Raw genomic sequence first — 12,698 nt, 5'->3', positions numbered from 1 at the left:
GCGTTGTGAGTCAATCAGATCCCAGCTCCTCCCTTTCACAGATGTTCCCTTCCTTGTGAAAGGCAGCTACCTGGGCCACAACACCTTTCCATTAGCCAAGCACTTGCCCTGTTGTAATCCCATTCAAGGCCACTTCCCTCTCCCTATTCTTTTTTTTTTTTTTTTTTTTTTTGGTACCAGGGATTGAACCCAGGGGTGCTTAACCACTGAGCCACATCCTCAGCCCCTTTTTTGTATTTTATTTAGAGACAAGGATCTCACTGAGTTGCTTAGGGCCTCCCTAAATTGCTGAGGCTGGCTTTGAAATTACCATCCTCCTGTCTCAGCCTCCTGAGCTGCTGGGATTACAGACATGTGCAATGCACCCTGTTTCCCTCTGCCTATTCTAATGGCTGCAAAAAGGAGAGACTCTGATTCTTTAACTTGGGAAGCTCATCCTCTCTACTCACTAGAGGTTGAGGGGAATGGTGCCCTTCTATGTTTCTGACGGGGACTGCCTCTACTTTAATAAGCAGCATAATCTGCTTTTTGGAGAAAACTGGATAGAGTTTTTTGTTTGTCTCATTTGGGAAATTTTATCCTAAATAGATTAAAGTAAATGACTTTGAACTTTGAAAGTCTACATCCCAACATTTTATTAAGCTTAATTGGGTTTGTAGAACACAGAAAGACCATCCAAACCAAAATGGAAGATCGAAATGAACTAATTAGGTGGATGCAGACATTTTTCATCCCTGCCTTTGAGCAGCGTTTAATGAGAGTGGTGCCTTGCGGGGCTGCGGATGAAGAGTACAAAGATCTGGCTGGTTCTTGGGGTGCTTTACTGTGTTCCGATGACTGTCTTGGCCTGAACTGTGCTGTGGCTCTTGCCCATACTTGTCTGTGCTGTGCACCTTTGTTTTCAGGACCCCCCTGGGGCTCTGAAAAGACTTAGGCTCTGCTAAGCCTCCTTGCCACAGGAGAAAAGCAGTTAGCCTCAAGGCAAACCATTGAAAGTTGGTTTGGTGGCACTTCTTAGGAAAGAAACCTCAATGGTTGGAAATAAAATCCATCAGGTTACAGAATCTGTTAATGAGGGAAACGGGGAGCCATTTGTATTACTCATAGAGGTTTTCTCATTTGCTACAATAGGAAAGGCCAGGACTTCATCTCTACATCTTCATCTCTTTCTGGGTTTGGTTTTAACTCCTACATGTGTTCTTCCTAGGTCCTGACAGATTTATTCAGGAAATTGCAGGGTCATTGCTTTCTTTTCACTGAAAATGAGCTTTCATCATTAAAGCAATGCTTATATATTTGTAAGATCAATCTCTCAAATAATATAAAAGATTATAAATAGTGTAAGTCCCCTTTAAGAAAAAGAATAAAACTCTCTGCTCTACAATATCTTATAACTTTCCTTTTTCCCCTTGCCAATTCATGATGGAGGAAACAGAGGGTTACATGATATTGTACCACCTGAACGCACCTGAAATTTTTAGCCAATAAGCTATCAAGAAACACCCTTATACTTTTATCATCTCTTTCTGGATTTGGTTTTAACTCCTCCATGTGTTCTTCCTATGTCCTTAAAGATTTATTCATTGTGTATTTGCAAAAATGTTAAAATATGAACTCTAGGGCTTCCAGAAGTCATGCACTTTCCAATACTTGTACCACCTCATGTCATCTTTGACATCGGTTAGTCTCTGTTGTCTTTTCATTGTTGTGACCAAAATATCAGACAAGAAAAACTTAGAGGAGAACAAGTTTATTTTGGCTCACAATTTCAGAGGTCTCAGTCCATGGTAGCTGGCTCCAAGGCAGGATATCCTGGCTGACAGACATGGTGGAGAAAAACTGCTCACCTCATGGCAGACAGGAAGCAGAGAGAGAAAGAAAGGGGTAAGGGAGAATATAAACCCTTCTAGGGCATGTCTTTGGTGACCTGCTTCCTCCAACCAGGTCCCATCTCCCAGTAGTTCATTCAGTTATGGAGTGGATTGATCCACTGACGAGATCAGAGCCCTCATGATCCAATCATTGTCTAAAAGCTTCACCTCTGAGCACTGGGGACCATGCTTTCAACACACGGGCTGTTGAGCGTATACTTCAGATCCAAACCATAAGGGTTTTCATAGACTATTTGTAATCCCAGCTACAGATAAATGGCTAGAACTAGAATTTCTGGGTCAAAACTTTAAAAATATAGAATGCTATAGATTTTGTTCAATTGCTCTCCCAAATATTTTCCACTTTGAAGTAAAAAAAAAAATCCCTTTTCTTTTGTGGTCAGTTGAAAGGCATTATTGTGGAAAATGCAGGGCACAAACGCAGTTCTGTTTGATTATGTTTATTTTATAGGCAGAGATGCAACAAGTCATTTCCACACCATTTCTATTCAGATAAGGAGGTCAGTCCACTGGAAGACTTGGAATGTACATAAATGGAAATATTAAGCATGATCCTGATCTTCCTTCAAATGTAATAAAATGAAACTCAAACCAACAAAATAAACATAATGCCTATAAATCTCTTAGCCTGGTACCTGACCCACGGGATGGCACTGATTGTAGAAGCCATAATAGTGGTAATGGTAGGGGGTCATGGTGCTGGTTTTCATTATTGTGGTTTTTCTTAGCCCAATTATTCTTGAGCAATCGTGTCTGATCTGAAGTTTGACGCATTCCTTCTGGTTTTCCAAGTAGGTTGCCATCTTTTAAATCAAGAATCGTAGAAGTTTTGCCAGTGATTCAAAGCATTTTCTGGGGTTTTAACTGTGCCTCCAAGAGAGATCTCAGTTTATGCTAAGGCTCCTCATCTGGACAGCAGAGGAGGCTGGCACATACAGCTACCTTTACTCAGAAACAAATGGGCTACTTCATCTTGGGTCTTTGCCTACAGAGATAGACTCTTAATTTCATTTCCTAAGAACTATTTCTTATGCTTTCTTGCGTTGGCTAAGAGCCAGGAGGGATGCAAGTTTTATCAGTCTAGTATTTTTCCCTTTAAAGAGCTTCAATTTGAGATTTTACAAAGAAAGATTTATGAAAAAGTCTCGGCCTGATCTTGAGAGATTGGACTCAGTTCCTGGCTTCTGTGAATGCTGTCCCCGGGGAATTGGAACTGATTGGGATCATCTACACTGAAAGAGCCAGTGTCTCCAGGAGGTTTAGAGGAGGCCCCAACACTATCCTTGGATCTCAGAAAACCTCGCACTTGAGATCAAACCTTGATGAACCTTAACAAATCACTTTACTAAACTGGGTCTCAGTTTTCCCCTAAGTCAGAGTTGCCCAGCTGAATGTAGACAATAGCCAGACAGGGAAAGCGAATAACTCTAGGTAAGGGGGCAGCCTGTGGCAACCAGTTTTGTCTGTATGAGGTGGGATTTTTTGCTTTTCCCTGTTTCTAAGACAGGCAGAATCTCCCAAAGATTTCTAGCCTTAGGAGAGAGAGTTTAGAAAACCAAAGGCCAGGGATTTACATTGGTTCTCTGCTCTTTGGAAGCCAAAGGCTACTAAAGAGAGTCACCATCCATCTTCTGGCCACAGACTGAGACTCTTGTCCCAGTTAATTACCTTCTAAAATTCATGCCAGGGACCACAGATGGTTGGAGGGTGTCTGCAGTTCGTGCTCCCCATTGAGGGGACACGTCAAGGGTTTTCCAGTGTCCTCCCTATTCCCAAGAAAGGCACGCCCTGAGTTTCCTATGGGAATGAGGAAAGTGACTGGGGATTCGGTCCAGACCCACATGATCCTTGTCCACATGTGGAGGAAACCCAGATCCGTGACACTGCCCGTCTCTCCTCTCAAGCGCTTCTCCTCTGTTGTGAGCTGCACGCAGGAAAAAAAAAAAAAAAAAAAAAACTACCACCAGTGCCATATGGCTCAAAAGATCAAAGGCCCCAGTTCTGAATATATTTCTAATGGACTGTACTTCAAATGTCTTAAATATGTTCCCACAGATGGGAAGCGTGGAGCATTAAAGAGGTGAGCCACATGTGTGTGAGGCGTGCATGCGGCCTAAACAGGATGGCGAGAAGCGAATGGCGCTCACCCCTGTGTGTCTGTCTGTCTTCCCTTCAGGTTCGGATCTTCACCTACCTCATTGGACGAGAGGCCGCCTTTGCAGACAATCTCAAGTGGATGGCCTGCGCCAACAAAGGTGGGTCTCCCCGCCGCTGGGCCGCGCTCTGAATACCTCCCCTTGGATGTGCAGAATCAGCAGCATACTTGAGAAAGGAGAGAGAGTTCTCAGAGAAGGCTGCAAAATTTTTTCAAATTGACAAATAATCTTTGCACATATTTGTGGGGTACAGCGTGTGTTTTGACACGTGTATGCAACGTGCAGTGATAGAATTGGGGATATTAGCATATTGGTTGCTTCAAACATCTATCATTTCTTTGTGTTGGGGACATTTGAAATCCTGTTTCCTACTGTTTTAAAAGATAAATTAGATTTTTGTTAAGTATAGTCTAATCAACTGACTGTGCTACAGAACACTACAATTTAGTCTGCCAATCTAATTTAACATATATATATATATTTGTGTACATGTATATGCATATATATAACATTATTATTTTTTTCTTTCTTTCTTTTTCTTTTTCTTTTTTTTTTTTTTTTTTGGTACCAGGGATTGAACCCAGCAGCGCTTAACCACTGAGCCACATCCCAAGCCATTTTTTAATATTTTCTTTAATGACAGGTCTTCCTAAGTTGCTGAAGGCCTAAATAAATCACTGAGTCTGACTTTGAACTTGCCATCCTCCTCTCTCACCCTCCCAAATCACTGGGATTACAGGTGTGCACCACCATACCTGGCTTTAGATTTTTGTGCCTGTTAACCAACTTTTTTTGCGTGCCCCTCTACCCTTCCTAGCCTCTGATTACCACTATTCTACTCCCCATACTATAAAATAGATTATTTCAGCTTCTACTTATGAAATTATATAAGAAGGCAGACTCTAGGATAAGGTCTGGGTGTTTCTGATTATTAATAGATGTAGAACAACTTCTCCCAAAATAGTTTATGGATTTTGAAGATAGTTGAGTGGAGTGGTTCAGCCTCCTCACTCACTGTGTTGAGTAACTGTGGGTGAATCACTATAGCAGAGACATTTACTGTGTATCCTGTACCCATGAGTCCTTTCATCATTCCCAGCCCCGTGAGTTGGGAGCTCAAAACTGGTTCTGGACAATGGGCTGTGAGGGCAACCAACCGGAGCCATTTCTGGTTGAAGGACTTAAGAGCTGGATCAGACTGGATCCCTGAATGATCACATGGAGCAGGTGCCCTTTCCCCCTAGCCCTTACTACCTACCAGAGTACCTTAGACATACAGTATATGTGACAAATGAAACTTTTGTTGAGTCATTCAGATTTATAGTCAGATATATTCTTATGAAATAACTGCCTGCATGAATAAATTAATTGATTTTAACATGCCTTGGTGTTCTCATACTCAAAATATAAATGTGTTAATAATTTTTCTTAGATTTTTTGAATTAACAAATAAAAATTGTATGTGCCTATGGTATACACTCTGGTGTTTTGAAATATGTATAAATTGTGAAGTGGCTAAATCAAGGGGATTAATATATGTATCATCTCACACACATATCCTTTATTTGTGGGGGGAACACTTAAAATCTATTCTCATCTGGGCATAGTGGCACATGCCTGTAATCCCAGTGGCTCAGGAATCTGAGGCAGGAGGATCACAAGTTCAAAGCCAATTTGAGCAACTTAGTGAGGCCCTGTCTCAAAGTAGAAAAAATGAAATGGGCTGGGGATGTGGCTCAGTGGTTAAGCACCCCTGATTCAATCCCTTGTAGCAAAAAAAATAAAAATAAAAACAAAACAAAAAACCCTATTCTCAGCAATTTTCAAGAATTTTCAAGTATACAATCCATTTTTATTTTTACTAATTATAATTACTATGTTCTACAATAGATCTCTTAAATATATTCCTTCTGTTTGACTAAAATTTTGTATCCAGTTCTTCTTTTGGTTCTTATTAAATTAACTAAGGGTTAATGAAATGGTACAGATTAGGTACCTACTTCAATACAGAGTCATAAGTGCCCAATGACCACTGTTAGAGTTTTATATTCATGAGTTCCCTATGGTATATCAGAAATAATATTTGGGGGTTATGGGGAGAAGTAACAGGGCTTCATGGTATAGTAAGGACTTCTTTTCATTTCTTATTTGACCAAGAAGGCAAAGCATGACAGGCTAAATGGCAGTAGAGTCCAGACTCTTGGATTTCAAATCTAGCCTCTGCCACCAACCAGATATATATAAGTTGCCAAATATTTTTGTGTGATCTGAATCCTGTCCTATCAATACACATGTTGTAGGCATGAAATCAGACCCTGCAAGTAAAGCGAGCAGGCAGTGCTTGGTATCTGTGTGTCCCCAAGTATTCCCTTGTTTTATAAGATCTGTGGACCTGTCTTCTCTCCCTCTGAAACTACAGGCTCCATGAGAGCAGCCTTTGATTCTAATTTTACCTTGTGTGCTCTGACACAGCTTGGCCTCATACATTTCTCATAGCAGGTGCTCCATTGATGTTTGAAAAATAAGTAAATTGATGATTATTATTAATAAAGGTAAATATGTCCTGTTGTATTTACATAGTCTTGTATAGGTCTCCTAAACCATCCTTCATGAAAGTTTTAGTGTTGAACTTTAGTAGAAGAAAGAGACTTAGGGGCAAAGAGTTTGCAGATGTCAGCTCCAGATGTGACTTAAGAAAAGGTTATTTTAGTTTCAAGCAACCCAAATTGCTCCCTACAATTAAAAAAAAAAAAAAGAATATTTTGGAAAGAGAAGGGAGTGGCTCAGAACCCTGAGTAGGAAGGGAAACTCTGGTCTCAGGAAGGACAAGGGGGATGTATTTTGTTTCTTTTTTCCCTCTTGACTTTTCTATACATATCATGACCTTCTTCATCTTCTCTGTAGATAAGTCTTGCCTACTTTGACACATGGGCAGCCAGAAATGGTCACCCTATATTGTACATACCCATCCTATATGCGACACACATGGTTAGGGCATACTATTAGAAAGGAGAATTGATGTTTCCTTCACTTCAGATTGACCAGCGAATCCAAGTTTTGACTTCAAGTCTCCCTCTTCACCCTCAAAAATGATAATATCTCCCAGCCTGGGCCAGTTCTCATCTGGTGAGGGCAGTGGTAAACTCACAGAGGAAAAACCTCAGGTGCTTGAGGGGCTCAGCACTATGGATGGGTTGGGTGGGAAGTTCTCAGAAAGCAGGTGCAGAGCCAGGTGAGTAAACCTGTGCCCATCTTGCCTTTCGCTGGGCTTTATCTTTAATTTTCTGCATCTATTTGGAACAGTCTTTTAAGCACGTCTGGATTTCCTCAGGTTGTTAATGTTTCCCCGAAGCTCTGAGATAACACATTCTACAATTATTTTATTTTATTAGTTGCCTTGCCCCAGGAAAGGTATCAATAATTCTGTTTGTCTCAGAGTAATGTGTTTGGCTTCAGGTCAGGGGGAATTATAGGAAGAACACAGACAAGGGACGGGGAGACCGGGTAGATCCCAGAGTTCCTTTGAGTGACAAGGCCCTTGTGTGAGTTGGGAAACTTTGGCATTTGAAAACTTTGAGTGAGCTACACTTTCCCCCATAGTTTTTCTTGATTCTGTGGTCTTGGGAAAAAAAAAAAAAAAAAGGTTCCTTTCCATTTTTTTTTTTAATTTTGAAAAATTTTGTTGTTATTCCTGCCACATCAGATTGCAATCCTTTTCATCAACTGGTTTGCATTTAGTCAGTCATGGGCTGTTGTTTTTACCACTGCCTATGTCAGGCTGATGAGAATTATTCAAATTGAAGTCTTGTCTTAATCAACTAATATTACACCACAATTTAGTTTTAGTCATTGTTTATAAGATAATCTTCGAAGCATCCTTTTGAAGACGATTTAGCCAACTCAAGGCCTGGCTATAGAATATAGACTTTAAGATTTATAAGTTCTGAGGACAGCCTTGGAAACTCCAAGGAAGTAAGAGTAGCTGCTTAGCTGGATGGGCCATTGAATTCCAAGGAGTCGCTTCATCCAGTCCAAATCCAGTTGATTTCCTTTCCTACTAGACTCAGTCCCTCTCAATCTTTTCACCTTCCCTACTCTGCTTTTCTTCTAAAGGGCGCTGGGAATAGAATGTCATTGTCTGACTCTCTTCAAAGTAGCACTTGCCGTCCAAATATTCGGTTCCAGTCATCTGTGCCTGTGTAAACACTGGCTTCACGTTGTATCAGTTATGGGGTTTTGTCCACGTAACATCGGTAAGCAAGTATTCGCCTCTGGTCATTAATTAAGTCATTGTTTATAGTCTCAGATTGTTAGAGTACAGAGGCACCATAACATTTTTCATCTCAAGTGACATGAGGTCCAGAGCCCCACCCCTTGCATAGTTTCACCCTGACTCAGTCATAGTCTTCAGTGAAATGAAGCGTCAGCATTCAGGGACCAGAACAGAGGCCACCACGTAGAAACCTGTTGACTGATTGAGCCTCCTGACCACAGAACGACCCTGGGAAGGAGCAGGAATGGTTAGAGCCATTGTGGCATCCCTGGATCAGTGGTCAAGGACCTGCTGTCTGTGCAGAATTTCTTTCTTGGAATTCTGGTAACCATGGAAACATCATTAGCCAGACAGCGGACTTAGATGCTTTCCTGTAGAAATGGGCATCTTGGGGGCCTTCATACCTCTAACAGGAGTTTTCTGCCTCCTCTGATCCGCTAGCAAAATCCAGAGAGGCCTGGAGCTCAACTGTTTGTTTCATTTTATGCATTAAGTAGGTTCTGTCTTGAGGGAAACAACCCAAATGAGGCAAAACAGCATGATCTTTTAAACATATTAAAATAATCCCTGTCACTGTAGAATGGCTTGTGGAGTTTAAAGTGCTGCATCCATACCATTGCATAAGCTAGGGAACTGGGAAAACAGAAAAGAGGGGCCAACTAGACCAGATATTTCATAAAGCCATGATGACCTTCTCTAATGTTCAGTGTGCCAAGATTTTAAACAAGCACTGGCTGATCCTCCTTCAAAAATCACAGTTAATAGAGTGTTTTCCAGCTGTGCAAATAAAGAAGGTGCTCTGTGTTTGGGTTCTCAACCAATCAGTCATCATAGGTCCAATGGAAATGGCGCACGAGTCTCTTTTGGTTGTCTGCTGAGCTTATTTATCCCTTTTCGATGGGTTAGAGGTCACTCTGTCCTTATTTGAAAGAGAATTGGTGGTCTGAGCCATCCGTGAAAGTCCAAGTCCCCAACCTTTATATATATATATATATTTAATCACACTAAGTGTGACATTCCTTAAAAGATAACTCCAATTTTTTTGAGGACAGAATGGTTGTAGGTGAGGGTAGAAGAAAAAGTGGTAGCTATTTCAGAACTGGTGGCTGAAGGCAAAAATGGCAGTTATTCAGATACGTTTGAGCAGTTCTTTATGTTCCTTAGAACGTGGGAATTTGAATGGGATGAAGATGGTTCTGTTATTGTTGTTAATGGTAACTAAGGATGACAACCTGCTTACTAAGTGCCAGACAGGGTACAAAGTACCTTTGTGCCATGTCTCCTTAGGCCTTGTAAAAGCTCTATGAAGTGCACTTTAGAATCATCTCTATATAGAGATGGAAACTGAGGCCACGAGAGACTAGCCAGTGGACTTCAGTGGACCTCAGTTGCTCCAGGTTAGCAACGAGCAGGGAACAGAGTGAGGATTCAGGCCTAGGCAGCCCAAAGCCTCAGCCTGAATTCTTAGCCAGAATGTGAGGCAGCCTCTCCTTGGAGAAAATGATGTTGTGATTTACAGAGGACTCTTAGGTGATTCCTCTACTTAGGGAAAATCTAGGAAAACAAAAGACTTTGACATGCCATAGTTAATAAAGTCAGAGCTGGGATTTATGCCCAGCTGGTGTGTTCTGGAATTGGCATGGCCTCACCTTGCATTGCTGTTGTTCAGTTCTGAACATTTGACAATTAGAAATATTAAGGTGATGGAGGCACAGCCACAGAGCTACAGGAATAAGCCCACCTTGCTAGCTCCCCAAGCATGTACCTTAGATTGCTTGTTTCTTCTCCCCACCCCAACCCCTTCTCCTTCTCCACATCCTTCTTCTATTTTTGAATGTGGGAATTTTACATCCATTGATTATTCTTTAATGCTTGTATATATGTTTTATATAATTAACTTTTTTAAAAAAGTTTTAAGAGAGAGAGAGAGAGAGAATTTTTTTAATATTTATTTTTTAGTATTCGGCAGACACAACATCTTTGTTTGTATGTGGTGCTGAGGATCGAACCCGGGCAGCACACATGCCAGGCAAGCGCGCTACCGCTTGAGCCACATCTCCAGCCCTTATATAATTAACTTTGATATCAGAAAAATATATGAAAATGTGTCCATTTTAAGGAGGAAATACAGTTAGAGAAGTTATCAAACAGAACTTCTCTCTTAAGTATTGACTTTTCCTTTTTTTCTTTTAATATCATTTCTACCGTGTAATTAGAGATTACAATGTAATAATATTCACAAAGGGAAAGACTTGTGCCCAGATCTGAGCTCCAGTTGATTCTGATAGCTTTACTCGGGAGTCCAGTTCTTTCTCCCATGGAGACCACAAGATTCTCTGCCCTAACTATCACTCTCCTTGCTTTCTTCTTTCCAACGACATGGACTTGGGGTCTTTGGCTCCCAAGAGATAACAGGCCCCTTGATTGTTCTTTATGAAGATCAAAAAATATTTGGAGGTGGAAAGCTGTTTACAAATAGCCCATCTTTCTAAGTAAAGAAATGCTTTTCAGTCATAAGTGTGTGTGATGCTAACAGAGAGAAAGGAGACGAAAAGGAACATTGGGACAGTCCTTCAAGAGTACTGTAGAGGATACAAATGAGTAAAATCACAGTATTACTTCCACTGTCCCTGTGAATATCATTTCCACCTCGGGGCCCTGAGGCTGAGATCTGCACACAGGCTCTCTGGTTTTCAGCCTGCCTTGCTCAAGAAGGGGAAAAGTCTCTGCAAGCATTCAAAGGGAGCTCTACCCCTCACACCAGAGGTAGAATGAGGGCCTTGCCATGTGAGTAGACAGCAGGATCTACTCGCTGAGGACAGACAGACTCTGGGAGTCCTCAAATCTGTTGTCATTTCAAAGCGGAGTATCAAACGATGTGTCGACAGGGCATCCCATGCCAGAGCAGCTTTTAGGCAAGGGTCTCAAGAAATGTTGAAGTCAGGGTGGTGAAATCTCAGCCATCAGAGTCTCAGGCTGCATATGGTTTATCAAATGGAGTCGTTGTAACCCAGAGTTCACCGAAAGAACTCTGCAAGGGAATAAGGTAAATAAATTGATGTTATGTAGAAAAATGAGTAGACCATTTGTAATAGGTGGCTAATTTCAGCATTAATTACTCCTTGGTAATTACCGAACGATTGCTGATTCTATTTTCTTACATGATATATGATGTCCAAAAAGGCACATTAGAGAAGAGAATAAACATTCAAGAGCTAGTATTTAACAGGAAAAAAAAAGAAAGAAGAAGAAGGGAAAGAGGAGGAAAGGGGCCAACTCAGAGAACACACAGAGAAAACAAGGGAAGTGTATATGGTTACAGCCAAAGATTCCAACCCTTAGCGATTTCCTATTATCCATCATTCGTTAACTACATCCATACATTGGTTAACTAAAACTTATATGAAAACATTTAAAAACAAAAAAAAAGGGGACTCTTTCAGAAACATTTTACATTTTAATGCATCAGGATCAAATTTGTGTAAGCTTTGCAGCATATGTTATTAATATCATTTTTATAACTTCATCTTTTCCTACCTTTTATACATCTGCATCCATGATCTATGTCCTGGACTTGGAGTAGACCTTTGGTGCTAACTATTGTACCTCACTAAGGAAACCCAGAGAACAGTTGTTTTCTCATATCTATCCTCAACTCTTTCCAGCTGCAGTACACAAATAGCCCACGAGAGGCGCCCTCCTGGGGAAGGAGGCACTCTTAGGTGCCATCTTCTCTCATCATGGGAAGAGGCAGTGCCTTCAGTGGTGGCTTTGGAAGCCAAGAACCTGGGTTCAAATTGAACCTGAGACACATTACTAACTCACTGAGCTTTTCTTTCCTCCCTTATACATTGAGTACATGAGTTGTGCAGTTATGAGGTCCCAGTTCAAATAGGCGAGGTGAATCCTAGGAAGACCTTAGTGAAGCTTCCTGCATTACTATAGAGACACCCCCCCACACACTGTACCCAAAGCCCCCATTCTGGGAATATAAGAGTTGCACCAGCTGTTCATAACATTTCACGGAGCTAATATTCCAGTGACAGAGAACACAGTAAGCAAGCAAGTCCGAATCTAGCAATGGACGAATGGACATTCTCAAGAAAAGGAGGCAGGGAGAAGTGAGAAGGAGTGAGCTCAGCCAGGATGGTCAGGCAGAGCCTCTCTGAACGGCATCCACAGTCATAAAAAGGAACCATCCTCAGAAAACACTGGATAAAGGCTCTTCTGGGCGGCAGGTACTGTGAGTGCCAAAACCCTATGTGGGGAAATGATCTTAGCAGATGAGAGGAACAGAAAATATGGGAAACAAGCTGAAACCATGGACAAGGGGGAGGGAGGGAGGGGCTGAGGCCTCCCAGGTCAGCAGGGGCTCAT

General features: G+C 41.4%; 1 protein-coding gene across 5 annotated transcripts in view; it reads left to right on the top strand.

Moving 5' to 3' along the window:
• Cacna2d3 (calcium voltage-gated channel auxiliary subunit alpha2delta 3) overlaps window positions 1-12,698 on the top strand; it is an 873,532-nt gene that overhangs the window by 549,405 nt on the left and 311,429 nt on the right. For all 5 annotated transcript variants that reach the window (XM_078038406.1, XM_078038403.1, XM_078038405.1 and 2 more), the window contains exon 12: window positions 4,069-4,147. In XM_078038406.1, coding sequence (XP_077894532.1) covers window positions 4,069-4,147 — 79 coding nt within the window. The remainder of the gene's footprint in view (window positions 1-4,068; window positions 4,148-12,698) is intronic.

This window comes from Ictidomys tridecemlineatus, chromosome 2 (assembly GCF_052094955.1).
Source record: "Ictidomys tridecemlineatus isolate mIctTri1 chromosome 2, mIctTri1.hap1, whole genome shotgun sequence".
Lineage (NCBI taxonomy): Eukaryota > Metazoa > Chordata > Mammalia > Rodentia > Sciuridae > Ictidomys > Ictidomys tridecemlineatus.
This window is presented reverse-complemented; position numbering and strand designations above follow the sequence as displayed.